Source organism: Bos javanicus, chromosome 16 (assembly GCF_032452875.1).
Source record: "Bos javanicus breed banteng chromosome 16, ARS-OSU_banteng_1.0, whole genome shotgun sequence".
Classification (NCBI taxonomy): Eukaryota; Metazoa; Chordata; class Mammalia; order Artiodactyla; family Bovidae; genus Bos; species Bos javanicus.
The window spans coordinates 31,464,637-31,487,068 of NC_083883.1; the positions used below are offsets into that span (position 1 = coordinate 31,464,637).

The 22,432-nt window shown below is 37.1% G+C and overlaps 1 protein-coding gene across 3 annotated transcripts in view; it reads right to left on the reverse strand.

The window, feature by feature from the left end:
- Window positions 1-22,432, reverse strand: part of CNST (consortin, connexin sorting protein) — a 98,535-nt gene that overhangs the window by 65,164 nt on the left and 10,939 nt on the right. The window contains exons 2-3 of one of the 3 annotated variants that reach the window (XM_061382442.1): window positions 13,438-13,583; window positions 1,455-1,883 (exon numbers count right to left, since the gene is read on the reverse strand). In XM_061382442.1, the coding sequence (XP_061238426.1) occupies window positions 1,455-1,833 (379 nt within the window). In that variant the 5' untranslated portion in view covers window positions 1,834-1,883; window positions 13,438-13,583. Of the gene's footprint in view, window positions 1-1,454; window positions 1,884-13,437; window positions 13,619-22,432 lie in introns of all 3 variants that reach the window. The other 2 variants (XM_061382443.1, XM_061382441.1) reach the window with 2 other exon arrangements.

Below are 22,432 nucleotides of genomic sequence, written 5' to 3' on the forward strand. Positions count from 1 at the left end.
GAACTTAGGTTTTACAACTCATAATTCAGTTTTCTCACAATCTTAAACTCATTTTATTAAAGGTATATAAAATAATTTAAAAAATAATCTGTATAAAAAGTGTCCCTAAGTTTTGTAAATCATATGTTTCAAATGCATTAGGAATACTAATTCCACACATATCTGCTCACTGGATAATAAGTACTAAATAACTTGAAATTATATAATCACACCTAGGGTAACTGGAATAAGATCATGGAAGAAATAAAAAGAGCCATCAATCTTGAAGCTATGACCGATTGTTACACATACGCAACTAGGTCTCAGTTCTTAAAAGCATCACAAAGTCACATTAGAAAGGAACAAATAACTTTTGACTTATGTTTACAGAGTGAATCAATTTACATACAAATAGCGCTGTATATGTCATGGGTTTACACTTAGGTCTTTTAAGAAAATGCTTTCAAATCTCTCATCAAAATTTTTTTTGCTTTACGTCTACTAAGAAAAAGCAAAGAAAAAGGGATCCATTAATTGGAAAGCCAAATGATGAGTTACAGTAAAAAGTTGTCAAATTGCCCTACTGAATAAACAAGGATTTGTAGAAACTGAAAAGTTTCATATTTTACTCCAAATAAACAAATACAAATAAAAAACAGGATATGGATAGAATGGCCATATTTCTCAACCAGCCAAAGAAGTAGGAGAGCAGATGAGACAGCCCATTTTGTTCTCCAGAGCCTCACACAGGCCGTATGTAAAGTGGTGCTACACTAAGGTGTCCCATAATAAGGTATCCAGAACTCTCTAGACCCACATGGTTCTGATCAAAAAATAACCAGAGGCTGCCTTTTCGCAAGGGTGCCTTATGATTCAGGCAAAAAAAGTCCATAGCTCCAAATTTTAACTGCTAAATTATATGCCAGATGAAAAATACTCTGTAACCAAAGTAACATAAAGCTAGATGTCTTACTCAACATTGTTATATGATGTATATTAATATACATTAATGGAGTGAGATGTAAAGATCCAAAAAAGCTGTGTAAGACTGGACTAGCCCATAAAATCACTGGTTAGAAATGAAAGCCAAAGTGACAATGGAAGGAAATTTTTAATGCTGATATTGGTAGAAAATGGTCTAATAGATATAGTAAAAGGCTATATATATATACATACATACATTAAAACCATCTAGTGAGAAGACATGTACAAAAAATGCCACCTTCAACACATTTATTATAGAATACTGGGAATAGCCAGAAAGTGGTTAAATACTTCATGGTACACCCACACAATGAACACTATAGAGACACATGTCACATACATGGCATACCACACAGCTGTGGTTTGTACGTGCGATCACAGAACTAGCTCTGGAACATATTGAGAAGAAAAGCAAGAAGCAGGACAATACACACAGTATGGGATGGGAAGACTGTTTATTTTAGTTAAAAATAATAATTAAAATAAAATACCTTGTGGTATCTTCTTTACAGTGCCTCTTTTGCTTCTTGGACTTCTGCTTCCAGGTATCTTGTGGTCCTTTCTCAAGAAGGCCTGCCCGTCTTTGGGGCTTTCACAAGAAATGTCTTCCGAGTTCTCGCTTGCAGCCACCTCACAGCTTGGTGTGCAGCTTTCATTATTGTTCAGACTGTCCTGCTCCAACACTTCAGGTTTGCCCATCGCACTGCCACTGCTGGTCAGAAGCTCAAGCCCGTCCCCATCAAGCTGATTTTCATTTTCATCTGATGCAGAAGGCAAGCATGTTACTTTACTTTCCACGCCGTCACCAGGATGACATCCATCTTGTGGTTCTATCTGCAGATTATATGCAGGAGTTTCGCTGTCATCCATTAGAGCATCTTTTGTTGAACCGTTTAAGTTTCATTAAAGTCCTTCAATGTCTACAATGACAAAAAGAAAAATCTAGTTTATTTTTTTGAACTCTGGATTTTCAGTGATCTTTGATTTTCCTCTTCTCCTGGACTGTTTTACTGCAAATATGGAAGAGACAGAAATGACAAAGGCTCACTCCTACTATATCTACTTTTCTCACAACCCTACCCCACCTCACCTGGTTCCTGCTTGAATACAATGGCTCTAAATCCTGGGTGCATGTTTATTACCTGTGGAGCCTGTCAAATTTCTATTGTAGACCTATGAAATCAAAATTTCTGAGGACTAAGCCTAACTATTGATGTATTTTTTGAAGTTCTCAAGATATTCTAATGGTGCAACATGCTGGAACCACCTCCTTGATGAAAGAAATTATTGGTTAAGTAAGGTTGTCTGCTAAAACCAATCATTCATCTTACCCCTGCACACTTAAGAGACAAGTGAAAGTTAAGTGTAAGTCCTTGTGTAAGTCCTTATATGGCCAAGCAGCAGCAATATTTACAAATGAAAACATTTAAGAACAGTTTTAAAATAAAATTTTTAAAAAGTATATGGGGGAAAATTCAGGTAGCATATATTCTCATTACATACTTTACTTTCTAAAAATAAGCGCTGAAAAGTTCTTTAGAATTGTCAGCAAATTTATTTTATTCAGTTTAAAAAAAGAGAGAACCATGATTAACTCTAGGCTACTTAGTTTAGACTTGGAAAAAATGTAAATCTACCCCAAGAATCCTTGTAACATTTTAAAGACATACAAAACAGACTTTAAGCCCTGTATCAGTCACGTTTTTTTCCCTTCTTCTCATCCAAAAGTATATCATATTTTAAGAAAAATGATGCCAGCCAGATTTAGGTATTTTATGCTTGCCAAGTTTTGCTTTGGGTTTGAATCAAATATAATTCAGCAATTTTGAGAAAAACATTGTGGTAAGAATTTTGTAAATTCTTCAAATTAATAAACAGAAAAGCTATTTGCTCTTTAGAAACAGTAAATATACACAGTAAATAAATATCATATTTAATTTTTTTTGAAAAACAGAAAAACAAAGTATAAAACAAAACATGAGCTCTACACTGACTGTATCACATGCTTTCAATTATCTTACAACTGGAATATTTTATCTGATTCAGAATAAATGTACTGCTTATCCAATATAAAAAATATCTAAATCTGGCTGGTATCATTTTCCTTAAAATATATACTATATTTCTTCATTAACAGATACATAATATAAAAAGTAAAATGATTTAACTTGACTAAGAATAACTTAGTTTAGACCTAAAATGAATTCAAACTAGAGTATAATTTTTAATTGAAACGTGATTAATAAAGTATTTTCAGATCTCTATCATGAGAAAATCCAAATTCTAATAAGAGCTTAAAAGTGCATGTGGCTAATATGGTGTCCTATGATGGATGAAGAGATAAGCAAAATGCGATGTATTTATACAATAGAATGTTATTCAACCATAAAAAGGAATAAAATTCTGATACATGCCACATCATGGATGAACCTTAAAAACAGTAAGCCTGATGCAAAAGTATAAATACTACATGATCTCACTTATATGTAATACTCGTAATAGGCAAACGCATAGAGACAGAAACTAGATTACAGGGTCTGAGGGCAAGGGAGGAAGTTACAGCTTAATGGTTCCAGAGATTTTGCTTAGAATGACGGACAAGATCTGGAAAGAGAGAGTGGTGACAGTTACACAACAGTGCCACTGAACCGCATACTCAAAAATGGTTAAAATGGCTTATTTTTGGTCATATATTTTTACCACAATAAAAGTAAAAATAGTGAAAAATTTATGTGGCTCTGTAAGAGAAATGTCAGTTCTTAAAACTGTCAACAGCCTCAGCTGTTTTCTAATGTAAACAATCAAGTTATTTTCTGTCATGTATCTGTGGTTGAAAGCATAAAGGTTTTATTTTTATCTGAAAGAGACACAGAGATTTCTTGCCAAGGCGGAAGGCAGAAAGCAATCTAGAGAGCCCCAAATAATACCAGTCACCTCTCGCTGAGTCTCTGTCATGTGTTAGAAGCTGTGCCAGGCACTTCATGTATCTTATTTCTAATCCTCCAAACAAGCCTACATGGAGGTATTCATACTGTGTTTGAGATGAAGACTCTGGGGCTCGGAAAGGCAAAAATATCTTGATTAAAATCATATTTATTCCTAGAAATAAGTGGAATTGAATCTGAAACCAGGTCTTCCTGATTTGAATCCTATGCAGTTCAGCATAAATAACGTCTAAGAACACAGGCAGACCAAGGTTCAATTTCTGGCTCTGCCATTTAACAAACTGTGTATGTGACCTTAGGCAAATTACCTAGCATCTCCAAGCTTTAATTTTCTCTTTGTAAAAGTGAAGAACTGTAATACCTACCTCGAAGAGTCATTTGTGAGGCTTAGATGACATGGCAGATAAAGCATGTAAGCAGAGTACCTGGCCCACAGTAAATGTTCAAGAAAGTCAGCCATTAAATACTGCCCCCAAAATTTCACAGATGGGCATAGTAACAGGTTTATTCGAGTGGCTTAAGGTTCAGAAACAGTGCTTTTCTAAACCTCCTGAAAATTATTAGGTTCCTAATAACAGACTAACACTAAGCAGCATCATTTGAGAATGCCGCAGTATTAATTTATGATAGGGATATCTCAGCAAGCTCCTGGAACTTTTAACTATCTCTTCTATAAACCATTTCAGATGATAAAGATATCTAGAAATTAGTGATTAAGGCTCCTTGTTGAGTATAAAATTACAAATCACATTTTGCAACTTTATCGAGCATCATGTGCCAGTTAAACTGTTCAGACCAACACTCTATTCAATTCTCACAATTTCTCCAGCACATAGCTAATTTTTAGTCCTATTATAGGCTTCCCTGGGATTTCTTTGGAAGGAATGATGCTGAAGCTGAAGCTCCAGTACTTTGGCCACCTCATGCGAAGAGTTGACTTATTGGAAAAGACTCTGATGCTGGGAGTTATTGGGGGCAAGAGGAGAAGGGGATGACAGAGGATGGATGGCATCACTGACTCGATGGACGTGAGTCTGAGTGAATTCCGGGAGTTGGTGATGGACAGGGAGGCCTGGCGTGCTGCGATTCATGGGGTCGCAAAGAGTCAGACACGACTGAGCAACTGATCTGATCTGATCTGATCTGGTGGCTCAGATGGTAAAGCATCTGCCTGCAATGCAGGAGACCTGGGTTCGACCCCTGGGTTGGGAAGATCCCCTGGAGAAGGAAATGGCAATCCACTCCAGCACTCTTGCCTGGAAAATCCCATGGACGGAAGAGCCTGATAGGCTACAGTCCATGGGGTCGAAAAGAGTCGGACACGACTGAGCGACTTCACTTAACTTCACTTCATACTAATGAAGAAACCAAGTCTCATAATCTCGTCAAAGGTCAGCTAATAAGTTTAGAAATAGAACATGGAATGGTTGTGATCCTGAGGCTGCACTTGTTCATTATGCTCTATGGACAATGGGCAAAAGCAAGTTAATATTTCACTCCAGCTGTGGTATACCTCAGAGAAGAATCTCACCCTACAACAGAGGATACACTTCTAACAACCAAGAAGCTCAAGTTCCTGGAAGTTCTCTCTTTCCCTGGGAACTGCTGGATTCACACAATATACAATTTCTTATCTAGCCCACCTTCTTCTGCTGAGAACTTAAAAAAAAAAAAAAAAAAAGATGTATATACTAATATACTATTTATGTTGAATATCTATTACCAGTAAAGTATGTCTTATTTCTTTGGGCCTAAAGACATTTTGCCTCCTATTATTTTGTGATGATGTAATTAGTTGAATTCTCAAAAGCCCACTTTGTAAACTATTTTCTAATACTAATACTTTCAAGTATGAATGTTCTGTAATTATTATTAGACACTGACCAATTCTTTGTGGCTTGGCGCAGAAGTCACTCCATTTGTCTTCCTTGACTTCTACATTCTGTAAGATATAATGTATACCTCTGCAGCATTCATGCACAGAGTTTCTCCCAAATACAGTTTTCTGCAGTGTATATACGTACATACGTATACATGAAGGAGTACAGGACTTATTTTCTACAGTTTTCCTCTGAAAAGCAGAAAGGCACACGTATTCCTATATACTCCTCTGCCCATATTCTGAGAGGTAAAGGAACCTATTATATAATATTTGGCGTCTATCTTCATTTCTAACAAATTTCATTTGGAACACTTTAAGCAGTAGGATAATATTCTTAATGGGATGTCAAATTAGTACATTCCTACTGCTTTTAGAAACAGTTATAAATTAAAGTGTTATTTTTGTCTCTTCTTTCTCCTCTTCCCTTTCCCTCAATGCTACACTGACAGCATTTCAAAAAGTTGATATTCAGGTACACCTATATTGCACTATATAAAAGCATTTAGCCAAGAGAAAATCATAGCAAGAAGCCTCAGTTAACACACAGTACTTTAAAATATGCCCTAATATTACACTGGCTTTCCTAGTGGTTTAGTGGTAAAGAACTGCTTGCCAATGAAGGAGATGAGGGTTCAATCCCCATGCTGGGAAGATGCCCTGGAGAAGAAAATGGTAACCCACTCCAGTATTCTTGCCTGGGAAATCCCATAGACAGAGGAGACTGGTGGGCTATAGTCCATGGGGTCGCTAAAGAGTTGGACACGACTTAGCGACTAACAGCAACGTTGGAAGTTAGAAGTACAGCTGAAATGGCAATCTAAGTTATTTGCTGTATCTAAATTGTATGTCTATTATGTAAGAGTCTCTATGACTGCACCAATTCTCACAAAAGAAACAGTGGCACAGTATAGTGACCGCATAGCACTGACTTGGGCATAATTTTTGCCAGTTTTTGCCTTTTTAAAGCATGATAGTAAGTGCTGCCCAAGTTTTCAGCCTCTTGTGGCAAAAAAGCATACCAAATATGGACACTGCATAAAAGTTATTTGACATGTTGACTCCATGCTGAAGAATTTTGAGAAATCTATTCATGAGGCTTACATAAAACTTGAAAAAAAAAATTCTGAGGAAGCAGCTTTAAATAAATAGACTAACAAATCTACATTTTGTCAAAAAAAAAAAAAAAACCAATCTCACTCCCAGGTATGATTTGACTTCATTTTTTTTTTTGGCTATCTGAATCACCAGGGAAGCCCCTGACTTCCTTTAAAAACATTTAAATTTATTTGACTTCATTTTTTGATACATCTTAATGGATTATCTGGGAGAAGGCAATGGCACCCCACTCCAGTACTGTTGCTTGGAAAATCCCATGGATGGAGGAGCCTGGTAGGCTGCTGTCCATGGGGTCGCACAGAGTCGGACACGACTGAAGTGACTTGGCGGCAGCAGCAGCAGCAGCAGCAATGGATTATCTGGCTAGACTAAATATTAAGTGTAATTAAAATTAAAATATTAATTTATAGGAATGGTTAAATATATAACATTATTCTTTTTATTAAAATGCTTTAAGAAGATTTTGAGTGCCATTTTTCTGTAATTCATGTAAATGAGGCCTAAACACTACACTTTTACCTCTGCAAGAAGCCAAGATTCTTCTTAAAAATTAAGATGCAACCCCAAGTTTAAATTTGATGACTTATAGTCAAACCAAAATTTAGAAGACAAATTACCAAATCAATAACATATTCTATTAACCATAAATTCAAATCTGCCTACTCGTAATAACTCAGAATTGAGGAAGAAATTCACTCCAAGCCTACGTTGGGTCTATGAAGGTAACTACATATCACTTTATGTTTTGCCACCTTACTCACTTGATGTGTTCTAATACTACTTATACCTCATTACTAAACCTACAGTTTTCTGTGATTAATGTTTTGTTTAGACATATGTACCTGTAGGAAACATTTAGTATATCAGGAATCAAAAGCATGCCCCAGAAAAACAATTCTCAAAAATTTTGCAGCCCCAAATTAACAATTCATTTTTTCATTGAGATCATGTACATACAAAATATACACGAAAAAATTAAAAAACTGAAGCAAAGGTTAGACTACACACATATGAAGCACTGTGATACATTCTCCATTCTGTTCAATACTATTTCTTATTTTCTTTAAATGCTACTCAAGGTCCACTAGGCAGATTTCATACCCCACTAATGAGCACCAGTCACAGCAATAAGGCAGTTTCTAGGAAATAACAGAATCTCAACCCGAAGACCACAAACTGAGTAGTAGATAAGTTTGCAATTATCTCCACAGCTTTTCTGAAAATGATGCAGACCATATGCATCATAACATAAACTCAGACATAAACTTCACTTAAAATGTTATCCCTATAATATCAATAAAATAATTTTTGCTAATTTATATCATTCCCTTCACATTAAAATTTAGCTAAAATAATACGCTTGATTCAGGGTTCTTTAGCTGACAGTTTCAGTTGTTAGCTATATTCTGCATCTCTGTTAACCAATGGTAGCCACTAACTACATATGGCTCCTGAGTACTTGAAATATGAACAGTGAGACTGAGACTCAATTTTTACTTTAATTTCAGTTCATTTAAATTCTGAAAGTTGTTGATTCAATTATTGAAAAAATTATGCATGTTTGGAGTAAACTGGGTATGTGAATCTGCTTTTTCACCTAAATTTTAGGAAATTTAAATATAGATCAAACATTGCCAATTAAAAAATGTGTCCAAATTGAGATGTGCTGTACTTGTAAAATAAACACCATATTTCAAAGACTTATTGGGAATGGCAAGAATGTCAAATAATAGACCTTTAATAATGTTAAATGTTTATTACATGCTAAAATAACATTTTGATCTAATGGATTAAATAAACTCTATTAAAATTAATCTCACCTTTTAAAAATAAATTTTAAAAAACTCATCTCATCTTTTCACTTTTCTAATGTGGTTACTAGAAAAGAGAATTCTATATACGGCTCACATTCATTTCTATTAGACCACGTTGCTCTCCATTACACTGCACTGACAGTGCCACCATGGCCAAAGTCACGGCTCACAGTGAACCACTCCATTCATGATTCTTGCTAATACTAGTTATTCGGTTAGCATTTCCTGAGTACAGACATTATTATTACTATAATTTAACAAGGTAAATACCTAGTGAAAGAAATAGATACTAAAAGCTTTTAAAATTAATTTGTAAGTACTTGGTTATATCCTATTTTCAGGATCATGTTGTCCCCCTTTTTGGGTACTTTCCCATATTCAAAATACTCCTGGTACTTAAGAAATGTTGAATAGTAATTGTAATAAGTAAGATGCCTGGTTCCACATAGGGAAAGGAGTATGTCAAGGCTGTATACTGTCACCCTGCGTATTTAACTTATATGCAGAGTACATCATGAGAAACACTGGGCTGGATGAAGCACAAGCTGGAATCAAGATTGCCAGGAGAAATATCAATAACCTCAGATATGCAGATGACACCACCCTTATGGCAGAAAGTGAAGAACTAAAGAGCCTCCTGATGAAGTGAAAGAGGAGAGTGAAAAAGCTGGCTTAAAACTCAACATTCAGACAACTAAGATCATGGCATCTGGTCCCATCACTTCATGGCAAATAGATGGGGAAACAGTGGCAGACTTTATTTTTTTGGGCTCCAAAATCACTGCAGATGGTAACTGCAGCTATGAAATTAAAAGATGCTTGCTCCTTGGAAGAAAAGTTATGACCAACCTAGACAGCATATTAAAAAGCAGAGACATTACTTTGCCAACAAAGGTTCACCTAGTCAAAGCTATAGTTTTTCCAGTAGTCATGTATGGATGTGACAGTTGGACTATAAATAAAGTTGAGTGTTGAAGAATTGATGCTTTTGAACTGTGGTGCTGGAGGAGACTCTTGAGAGTTCCCTGGACAGCAAGGAGATCCACCAGTCCATCCTAAAGGAAATCAGTCCTGAATATTCATTGGAAGGACTGATGCTGAAGCTGTAACTCCAATACTTTGGCCACCTGATGAGAAGAAATGACTCATCTGAGAAGACCCTGATGCTGGGCAAGACTGAAGGCAGGAGAGGGGGACGACAGAGGATGAGATGGTTGGATGGCATCACTGATTCAATGGACATGAGTTTGAGTAAACTCAGGGAGCTGGTGATGGACAGGAGGCCTGGTGTGCTGCAGTCCATGGGGTCAGAAAGAGTCGGACACGGCAGAGTGACTGAACTGAACTGAAGATGCCTACATAGTAACCTTTCTAAATAATTTCTATATGATAATATGTACAAAGGTAAGCTAGAATGTTTTACTTAATAAGAATAAAAAGCTCTATCTCACAGTAAGGAATTTACTCTTAATAAATTGAAAAGTCATAGAAAACAGGTCTTAAGAAGGTAGATAAAAATATAGCAAAAGACACAGCTGCAAAAAATTACATATAAAATGGATACACAACAAGGTCTTATTGTATAGCACAGGGAACTATATTTAATATCTTGGGATAAACCATAACAGAAAAGAATACAAAAAAAGAATGTATATATGTGTATAACTAAGCCACTCTGCTATACAGAAAAAATTAACACACTGTAAATCAACTATGCTTCAATTGAAAAATACATTAAAAAATAACAAAAACACAACAAATTATATAACAGATTCTTTACCAGCTGAGCCACAAGGGAAGCCCAAGAATACTGGAGTGGGTAGCCTATCCCTTCTCCAGCAGATCTTCTTGACCTAGGAATTGAACTGGGGTCTCCTGCATTGTAGGTGGATTCTCACCCACTGAGCTAGCAGGGAAGCCCAAATGAAAGTGAAAGTGGCTCCATCATGTCTGACTCTTTGCAACCCCGTGGACTATACAGTTCATGGAATTCTCCAGGCCAGAATACTGGAGTTGGGTACTATTCCCTTCTCCAGGGGATCTTCCCAACTCAGGGATTGAACCCTGGTCTCTTGCATTGCAGCCGGATACTTTAGTCTGAGCCACCAGGGAAACCCAAGAATACTGGAGTAGGTAGCCCATTCCTTCTCCAGCGGATCTTCCTGAGCTAGGAACTGAACCGGGGTCTCCTGCATTGCAGGCAGATTCTTTACCAGCTGAGCTACCAGAGAAGCCCTATATAACACAACTAAAAGAATATAAAAAGAAAATCAAGAAAAACAAATGTGCGATTATTGTAGAATGTGAAGGTAATGATTCTAAGAGAGAATACAACAAACATGGATTTTATTTATGCATAGAAGGTAATCTTGCAACGACCTAGAGGGGTGGGATGGGGAGGGAGATGGGAGGGAGGTTCAAGAGGAAGGGGATATATGTATACCTACGACTGACTCACGTTGAGATTTGGCAAAAGCAAAATTGTGTAAAGCAATTATCCTTCAATTAAAAAAGAAAAAAATTACTGTTTGATGTACATTAGATTTCTTTACTGTATGACCACATCACTGACTCTTTTATAATTTCTCTTTATATTTTTGTATTGAGATTGGGGGCTTGAATTCCAAATCAAACTTCACATATCATCCAGTGAACTACTGCTTTCTTCAACTGTATAAAATTTGTTGCTTAGTTTATTTTTGTGATTTTTATTTTTAGAAGTCATACAGTACTACTTAAATATCTTTAACTTTTTGATAGCACCTTTTTCCTTTTTATCCCATTTTATTAATTTTATTAAAATATTTTAAGTATATAATTATAAAGAAACTACTCATTCTTAGGAACCTGAATCTATTGTTTGTTGTTTCTGTCGACTCTTGATCGTGGTGAATTATTCTGTGATTTTGGACAAGCTGCTCTGTAGGGATCTTGCATAGGCAGATTTAAGGACCATCTCTTTCAGACTGCTTTAGCTTTTGCCTGGTATCCCTGGTTATATTACCAGTCAGGGCCAATTATTGTATTAATTCTTAACTGAGGAAAGCATTAATATGAACCTCAAACTTCAGAGTTAATAGACTCATGATTACCAACACAAAAAGCAGCAGCCACTTTCCAACAGAGTTATGAAGGGAGAGACAGAAAAACTCCTCATCTCTTTGCTACTAGGCAGAGACCCCCTTCCCCTAAATCTATCACTGGAGAACTGAGGTCTTCAGGGTCCTGGCTGCATGTGTAGCTCTCGGCTCCAATGCCCTGTTCAGGTTCCTTGGCTTGGACTTAAGGCCCCCTTTTCTGTCCCAGTGTGGCAGTTAAAACCCAAGTCTACTGGATAACTGTCCCTCTTCTGTTGTCCTAAAATAGCTGCTGATTATATGTGATTTTTTATCAACATTTCATGAATGCCAGGTATTACACTAACACTTTATGTATCTTACCTTAATTCATTCTCATGGAAATCCTTCTATTTTTCATTTCATTCTCATGGAAACATAAAGGGAAATGAGAACTTGCGCAAAGTTTATACAGCAAGAAATAAGCAGGACTGAGATTTGAACCGAGATCTATGTGAATCTGGAATATGCCCTGTTAATTACCATATACTGCCACTTTTTAAACATCTTTCTAGTGCCTAGGCTAGTGCTAGATGCAAAGAAACCACTCAAGAATTGTCTGTTGAATGAACATTCTCCTTCAGTGTGTAAGCTTGGTATTGGGAATCCTGAGAACAATTAAGTATTTAGCAGATTTTTAATGTGCTTAGTCGCTCAGTTGTGTGCGACTCTTTGTGACCCCATGGATTGCAGCCCGCCAGGCTCCTCTGTCCATGGGGATTCTCCAGGCAAGAATATTGGAGTGGGTTGCCATGCCCTCCTCCAGCGGATCTTCCCAACCCAGGGATCAAATCCAGGTCTCCCACATTGCAGGCAGATTCTTTACCAACTGAGCCACCAGGGAAGCCCAAGTATGAAACAGTGGGTAGATTACAGGATATCATCCAAACTACTGAGTAGAAATAATGTTGGATGGCACTTCCAGCTATGATTTATACTTGAATCACAACATTAAAATGTTTGATGGACTAATTATGAAATTCTAATGATAGCAAGATGCATGATATTGTGATGAATAATTGTTACATTTGTCCTTATTATAGAGACAAAATACTTCCTTGAGAAGAACTTATAGGCTAGTGGAGAGCACATGTGTATAACGTACATAGTCAGACATAATGAATAAATACTTAACAGAAAAAGAGAAAACAAGGGGAAAAAAGTTAACCAGGGATCTGTAAATTCATAGGATGATAAGCGAACATTTCCTGATAACATCAGTTCAGTTCAGTCGCTCAGTCATGTCTGACTCTTTGCAACCCCATGAACTGCAGCACGCCAGGCCTCCCTGTCCATCACCACCTCCCGGAGTTCACTCAAACTCATGTCCATCGAGTCGGTGATACCATCCAACCATCTCATCCTCTGTCGTCCCCTTCTCCTCCTGCCCCCAATCCTTCCCATCAACTGACTCCAAAAATTGAGGTGGGAACTATTTGTATGTTAAAATAGATGTTATGAAGCATAATTTAAAAAAACATAAAATTCCAAAAAGTATTTAGGTTCAAATACATGCCTTCACAAAATGATTACACTTATTGTGAGGAATAACCGTAACAACAGAGTGTGAGAATAAAAGCAAATATTCATACGGTACTTACTCAGTGCCCTGTATATACTGATTCATTTAGCTTCACAACAATCTTCTTAGGTAGTTATTATTAGCACCTCTATTTTATGCGTGAGCAAGCCAAAGCACTGATAAGTACTTATCAGGTCAAACAGCTGTCCAGAGTCTGTGCTGCCTCTGGTGACGACACACAAGGTAGAATCTGAGCTAAGCTGTTGAAGAGGAAAAGCTGGGACAAATTAGGAGGAGGAGGAAAAGAAACTCTAACATAACTTAAAATACATATAATACAAATTTATTCTTTGTCCTTAGAGAAGTCCAGTCATAGATGGAGACAGCTTACACTGGATCTATGCTAAAACATTTACAAAGACCTTTTTTTTTTTTTTTAAACGAAGTAAACACTGTATTTATTAAAAGATCTAGTGTAGCCTTTTAGGCATCAGGGACTGGTTTCATGGAAGATAATTTTTCCACGGGTGGGGGTGAGGGGGTTGGTTTCAGGATGAATCAAGTACATTTACTGTGCACTGAATTTCTATTATTACACTGTGATACATCATGAAATGATCATACAACTCACCACAATACGAATCAGTGGGAGCCCTGAGCTTGTTTTCCTGCAACTAGACGGTCCCACCTGGGGCTGATGGGAGACAGTGACACCTGAACTGTGTTGCTTATGTCCAGTCTACTCTGTGATTTTGTTTTGGTTGCTGTCCCTGCAGAAAACTCTGCTTCACAAAAACAGGATGGTAGAAATATAAGCAGGCTTTTCAGGGCTTTTGTGGAAATCTCAGGATATTCCGTCTTGACTTTGATCTAGAACATGTGAAGATTTGAAGGTGACTTAAACCTACTTTTAAGGCCACCACATTTGCGATCTCAAGTAGCTGATCCTCTTCTACAATGGACAAAACTGATTCACTAGGCATCCATTCCTTTCCAGCCCAGGGGTCTTTCGTGGTAGGGGAGTAATGCTCAAACTCTTTTGAAAGCTGAGACAGGTAATAATACGTCCAGTTGGGACAAAGAAGGCCCTGGCTCAGTCTCTTTCAACATCTCTTTAAATGTTCAAAACATCAAAAATTCCAATTGTTCACTCATCGCTCCCATAATTCCAGTCTGGCTTCGAATGCAGCCACTGTATCTGCTGACTTGAACACAGCTGTCGTTCTCCCCTGGAGTGACAGAGTGAGTTCTTTGAGCAGGCTGACTATGTCACACAAGTAATCAAGTTTTGCCACCCATTCTGTGTCACTGAAATATACTGCCAGTGGTGACTGTTCTAAAAGAAATCTCTGGAGTAGCTCTTGTAACTCAAAACCTCTGGCCAGTGATCTTCCTTTATAAAGACACCTCACTTTTGTGTGTGAGAAGACGTGCGTGCTCTTGTGTCCACCTCACTGAGCTGTGCTAACAGACGTGAATTAAGGGCATGTACTTAAATGTAATCATTTTATTCACACCCTGCAAAACGTTGTTATGTTCAGGTGACATTTTTCAGCTAACCAGCATTTCTGCATGGATGACACAGTGCATAGGATCACATTCAGAAGCAACCTCTTGGTTACCTGAGTAGTATAACCAGAAAGTTTTAGTCATGGCAGTAGCTCTGTCTGTATATACTGACATGGAATGACCAATTCCATGTATCACCAATTTCCTGATATGTAATCATTCAAAGACTTGAATAGTTCTGCAGCTGTGGTGTTGGCTGGCAACAAAGGTTTATGTAACATATCCTCACGTACATCCTCCTGAAAAATATATGCACAAAAACAAGCATTGTTGCCTTGTTGTCAACCTGGATTGTGTACCACAGTGACTCATTAATCCTCTGATAATTATGACTCAACATCCTCTGCTATTTCATCAGTTTGTCTAGTTATGGTGCCAGCCAAAGGAGGAACACGTGCCGTCTTGTGAGCTGCAGTTTCTTCTAAAAGTTCATGACAAATGTCCTAAGCAGCAAGCAGGATCAACTCTTCACCAACAGGAAAGGGTTTCTTAGCTTCAGTAACGCAGTTAGCCACTAAGAACGATGCTCTTAGTGCAGACACGTTTGATGAAGTGGTGGCCTTCAATAATTGCTTCTGTTCTTCATGTTCACACTTTTTCCTTTGGAAAATCTCCAAAGGCTTGTCCTGTAATGCAGGGTGCTTCGTCTCCATGTGGCAAAGCAGTTGTGAAGGTTTCATGACTTCATTGATAGTCAGTCGCCACGTATTATAAAAAGCAGGCTTGGAGAATGTGAATCACTTGTTGCAATGAACCCATAACTTAAGTAGGACTCTTGGTATTTTCTTTAAAATGCAGCTTTCTTTTTGTTGGCAGTCTTAGAGTCTTCTGCTGTGTCATCATTGGGTCTTTCCCCCTTTTCAAAGAAGCTCTCCAGCAACATTTGTTTTTCACTCATTTTGGTGAAGGTTATATTGCAGGCTTCCCAAAACTGTGTGAGACATGTGTGCAGTGTGGGAAAAAGAAATGGATGGAAGTGGTATATAAAATAAAGGGTGGACCATACATGGACTGAAATAAGCGTTGGATTCTGACTTAGAGCCTGCTACCAGATGTGGCTTAATTGTCACTTGCCACTAACTCATTGACAGAATTTTGATGGGCCTGCAAACAATTGATTATTATGGTCTCTGCCGTTAACCTCTTTGCTAATGAATCTGTATCTGCAGTCACTTCCCAGCACTAGCATCACCGCCTCAGCTCCACTTCAGATCATCAGGCATTAGATTCTCATAAGGAGTTCACAACCTAGATCCCTCACATGCATATTCACAGTAGGGTTCTCATTCCTATGAGAATCTAATTACAGGAGGTGGAGCTCAGACAGTAACGTGGGCGATGGGATGTGGCTGTAAATACAGATGAAGCTTTTTACTCACCCACTCACCTCCTGCTGTATGGCCTGATTCCTAATAGGGTTGGGGACCCCCATCTAGTGGGCGCTGCCTCAAATTTGCTTACTTATTGCTTTAGGGCTTTTTCACAAGCTATTCCAATGCAAGTATATTATTTCCCAAGGTAGAATCCAAGTGCCTGAAGTAAGAGAATGTATTACTTCTTTTGCAACACTTAACATAGCAAAGCCCAAGGCACATTAACAGGTGCTAAATAATGACTGTTCAATTGAACTAGAACACCAACATCTCTTTTTTACTACCTCTTACCTAAGGAAATAAACTTAGAAAAAATGGTTACATCACTCAATATTTAAACTTTATTTAACAAAAAAGACCCCACAAATATTATCTGGTAGGAAACAGAAATAGAAGGGAAACTCTAAAAGAGCACTTTTGTCATTGAAAGATTAAATATAAGGGCAATTCAGCAAATCTGAAAAAAAAAAAAAAAAGAAGAAGCATGAATTAGAACAAAAAGCAAAGATTCAATTAAATGGGCCCACTCTATTTTCTGATCCAGAAAATTTTGAGTCTGTAATTACAAATCCTTCATTTTATGCTACGTAAATTAAAGGATAAGGTTTAACTATTCAAAGAACATACAGAAGAATTGTTTTAAGTTCCTTTCAAATATAGAGATAAGACAAATGGAACCAGACCAAGGTCAAATTTATTTTAATCTAGAATTTCCTTTTTTTTCAACAACAATTTTACTTGAAAGTTTCATCTTCTCACATTCTTGACTGGATTTCTCCACTAAAGAAAAACATAAAAGACATTTCCATGCTCATTTAAAAGACAAAATGAAACCTAAGAAATAAATGGAATAAAACTGGTTCCAATAAAAATTATGACCTTGCTGAAATTAAGAAAATATATTATTTTACTAATAGGGATCTCCTGAAAATTTAAAAGTAAAAGGCTAATATCATAGAGTAATCTCAGAGGTCCAAGTGAAAGTAGCAATATAGTTTGAGAATTTGAATGATGGGTATAAAATATTGGATGAATTACAGGATATCACCCTGACTACTACTGAGTTTCCTTGGCCCAAAGTTAGTTCAAAGTCAGACCCAGAAGAATGGTCAGAAGGTCTAGAAAGAGAATTAGAATAAGGAGGTAAAAGCAGGAGAGGGAAGAGGCTATGGGGTGGGGGAAGGGGGGGACAACAAAGTCATAATAATAGTGCCACAGGATTACTGTTTACATTTTTATTTCATAAGAATTGCCAATTGTGAAGATGTTTTAACCACAAAAACATTTGCACCTGAATCATTTTAGTACATGTTCTTCTAGTTACTAAAAGGAAGATGTCCAACTTAGCAATATTTTAAAAAACCTACAACTTTGCAATGATCCATCAACAACAGAGGGTAGGATACCTTCTACAAAGCTAAGAATTGAATTAAGAGAATTCTCTGGTGGCCAGTGGTTAGGACTCCTTGCTCTCATTGCTGAGAGGGCTGGTTCAGTGTGACCAGAGAAAAAAAACAAAACCCCAAATCAATATTTTACGGAAAAAGTGTTACTTTATTTGCTCCATATTAGAACAAGACTTCCAAAGGTTTGCACTCTGGCCCAAGCTTGAATTTTGAAGGCCAAGTTTCTATGGCTCCCAGAAGGCAAAGTTAAAACCCTTTATTAACATCTACCGAGAGCCAACTAAGTATCTAACACCAGGCTCAGTGCAGTGTACACTGCGGGTGGAGCCGGGTGGGGCGGGCTGAAGAGGAGCATAGGACAAAAAGAACTGAGGTGTAATTGTGTCCAAAAGTGTTCTATTTGAGGTGACAAAGCATGTATGAAAGAAAGAAATCACAAAAGAAGGCAATAATAATTGAGAATAAGTCAAAAGAAAAAAGTGATAAAAGCATATGAGAAAAAAAATTAGGCTACAAATACTGAAATCTGAATTCTAACCAAGCCCTAAACTTGTTTGAAAAGCCTGAACAAGAAACCCCTCTGAGCCTTAATTTCTTCAGCAATAAAATCATGGGCCCTTTTAATTCTAACTATTTATGCCATTATTCCTCTTGAATGGCTATTAAAAGAAATAATTATGATAGTCCTTATGAACTGACAAATTATTTTTACTTAAAATTAAAAGATGTAAAAACAGAATTATGTGTTTATAACTCCAATACAATTATTAAACCAAAACAAAATTTAAAATTAATACAAGCAATAAAAACACCAATAATATTAACATTAATTTAATATGATGTATGATGCTGCTCTGCAAAAATTAAATGTTTATTCATAACCTGAATTTGGTATTCACTGTGATAACACAGGTTCCTTCGAGTTCAGCATATCTATTTACCATGAGCACCTTAAGACTCAGCTTTCCCACCAGTTTTCTCTACTGAGAAACCTTTGTTTTTACAACATGCTATAATGTTGCTCCAAAGACGTTACTTATTAATTTTACCAGGTGATTATAAAAAGAAATTTGAGCACCGAAATCCCATAGCAGAAAGTTGTTTTATGGCAGTGTTCATGATGATCTTGAATAAGCTTATGCTATTTTCTTTTGGGAGAAGGAAATGGCAACCCACTCCAGTATTCTTGCCTGGAGAATCCCAGGGACAGAGGAGCTCGGTGGGCTCCCATCTATGGGGTCGCAAAGAGTTGGACGCAACTGAAGCGACTTAGCAGCAGCAGCAGCAGCAGCAGCATTTGCTTTTATCTTATCATAAAAATGGAAACAGGAAAATTTTTAATTCTAACAGTTTTTTCCTTTTTGTACTTCTCTATGTTTTATACATTCTCTATGATAAACATGCATTTTTTTTCCAACTGAGCTTTTAAATGATAGCTTTATTGAGATATCACTCACATACCACAGAATTTACACATTTAAAATGTGTAAGTCAACCGTTTTCAGTATAGTCACAAAGTTGTGCACATATGTCACAATAAATTTTGGAACATTTTCATCATTCCAAAAAGAACCTCCTTGCTCCCCAATACCCACGTACCCATTAGTAGTCACTTCCCATTCTCTCAGCTCACCCAGCCAGCTCTAGGCAACCACTGGTCTACTTTCTTTCTCTATGATCAATCCATTCTGAATATTTCATATCAAGAGAGTCATATAATATGTGGTTTTCATAACTATCATCTTTCACTTAGCATAATATTTTCAAGGCATATCCATGTTGTAGCATATTATCAATACTGCATTTCTTTTATTGCCAAATAACATTCCATTATATTGGTTTACCACTTTATCTATTCATCAGTTGATGGATATTTGGGTTGTGTCTACTATCTGGCTATTATGGATAATGTTGCTACAAACATTCCTATATAAGCTTTCGGGTTGTTTTTTAACATCTGTTTTCAGTTCTTTTCAATGTGTACCTAGGAGGGGAATTATGAGTCATATGCTAATTTGATGTTTAAGTTACTGAGAAGGCATCCTATTTTTTCCACAGAGGGCGTACCATTTTACACTCTTACCAGCAACATACAAGGCTACAATTTCTTTATCTACAGATATGAAGTAGTATACATAGTTTTGATTTGCATTTCCCTGACGGCTAATGATGTTGAGCATCTTTCCATGTATTTATTGGTCATTTGTGTCTTTGGAGAAATGTCTATTCACATCCTCTACCCAATTTTTAAGTGGGTTATTATTTACTGAGCTGTAAGTTGTATTATTCATGTTCTCAGAAAAAAAATTTTTTAAGGCATTGAACATATGCTAATATATGTTTTTTAATCACTAAGAATGTGGCAAGGTTACTATAAATACTGAGAGTTATGAAGAAACTTCCCTCACCCCTGATGTCTTCCTTTGGATTCATCTCTGGGGAGGTAAACTGATTTATCAGTTTGGTAAATTTGGTAATACCTAAGCTTAACTGTCTCAGCCACCTTTCTCTCTTGAGTGACCCTGCCAGCAGAAAATAGACTGCTCTGCTCTGTTGTTCTGGCTGGGTAGGCCTCCCATACAGGAAAAGACAGAGGAGAAAAGATTGAAACAAAGATTAAGAAGGAAAAATTAGACAGATGGACAATAAAGAGAGGCGGGACAGGACAGGCACTACAGTACAAAGACTAGGAGTTGTTAGAGAAAAATGAGTGTGATAGGTTGGGTGGATGGGAAAAGTCTAAGAAGTAGCTGGAGGCCTACTGAAGTTGCCTTTTCAACTCACACTGCCCTCTGTTGTTGTTGTTTAGTTGCGAAGTCAGGTCTGACACGTTTGAAACCCCATGGACTGTAGCCTGCCAGGCTTCTCTGAGAGCCTGAGGCTCCTGGACGGCTACAGTCCATGGGGTTGCAGAAGAGTCAGACATGATTAGTGAATAAACAACAACAATTTTCTACTGAAATATAGGCATCGTCACATGCTGTTCAGTTCAAATATAAACTGGTACAATTTATCAGAAAACAATTTCATAACATGTTCCTGATAGCTCAGTTGGCAAAGAATCCACCTGCAATGCAGGAGACCCAGGTTTGATTCCTGGGTCGGGAAGATCCTCTGGAGAAGGTATAGGCTACCCACCCCAGTATTCTTGGGCTTCCCTTGTGGCTCAGCTGGTAAAGAATCTAACTGCAATGTGGGAGACCTGGGTTTGATTCCTGGGTTGGGAAGATCCCCTGGAGAATGGAAAGGCTACCCACACCAGTATTATGGCCTAAAGAATTCCATAGACTGTAAGTCACAAAGAGTCAGACACGACTGAACGACTTTCACTTTCAGGGGAATGATTAAATAAATTAGCTTATACTTTAGATGTTACAACACCACAAAATGTGCACATTGTGAATCTATAATAAATGTAACTTAAAATCATAAATATGATTTCAATTATGCCTACACACACTCCAGGGACACTGAAAGTACATATATAGAAATGTTCACAGTTCTTGCTGTTGGCTGATGGGAGTACAATTTTTTTTTATACTTTTCTGTATTTTGCTGTATTTGTTTTCTGTGTTACTTTCTGTATTTCTAACACACAATATTTTTTCTATTCAAGAAAAACGTTAAAGCACTGAATCAAAGACACAACATTTTTTAATAACTCCTAAGAATGCTACACAGTGAATCCATATATTAATACTGTTCACCTCTTTACAAATAATCCAAATAAATACAAGGTTATCACAAAGTTTAGCAAATTAAAAACAGCCAATTTATTAAGTGCTCTGTGTACTTAACATTGAGAAAGACAGTCACTTTAAAATGCATTATATCATGTAATAAATGTGTTTTTTTTTTCTTTTGGAAACTGCTTTTATCCACTATCTCAAAGGACTCTCATTGCTTTAAGACCCTATTTTAGAGCAGCAAATAATCACTGGGTATATTTGCCAATAACCTACAGAAACAGGAGTTGCTACAAGGCCAGTTCTCAAGGGCACAAAGTAGAAACCTCTATGGCGGACGGAACACTACAGATCTTAGAAATGAATTCATCTAAACTGTTACATAACTCTTCCCTATTATGTTTACCAAACCCTAGGTCAAAAAGGTTGCATTTAAAATTCTGGAAAAATGAAGAAATAAATTCTACAAAATACTTAGTAAATTAACTATAAGTTAGACAAAACCAAAAAAGGTTTTCATGTAAATTTCCTTCCTTTTCTTAAAAAATTACCTGTATATATTTGAGATTTGTATTTTTCATCAAATGTTTTGGTGAAAGGGCTCATTTTTATTGCATTTCACACAGTACTTAGTATAATTCTGATCACCTATGGGCTCAGTTCAGTTCATTTGCTCAGTCGTGTCCCACTCTTTGCGACCCCATAACAGCAGGTCGCCAGGCCTCCCTGTCCATCACCAACTCCCAGAGTTTACCCAAACCCATGTCCATTGAGTCGGTGATGCCATCCAACCACCTCATCCTCTGTCGTCCCCTTCTCCTCCTGCCCTCCATCTTTCCCAGCATCAGGGTCTTTTCTAATGAGTCAGCTCTTCGCATCAGGTGGCCAAAGTATCGGAGTTTCAGCTTCAACATCAGTCCTTCCAAGAACACCTGGGACCTATGAGCTCAAACATTAGCCAATGAACTAATAGGAACTAATGCTAGGTTCAAGGTCATTGATGAGCTACCATATTTCAAAACTATTCACCACAGCATATA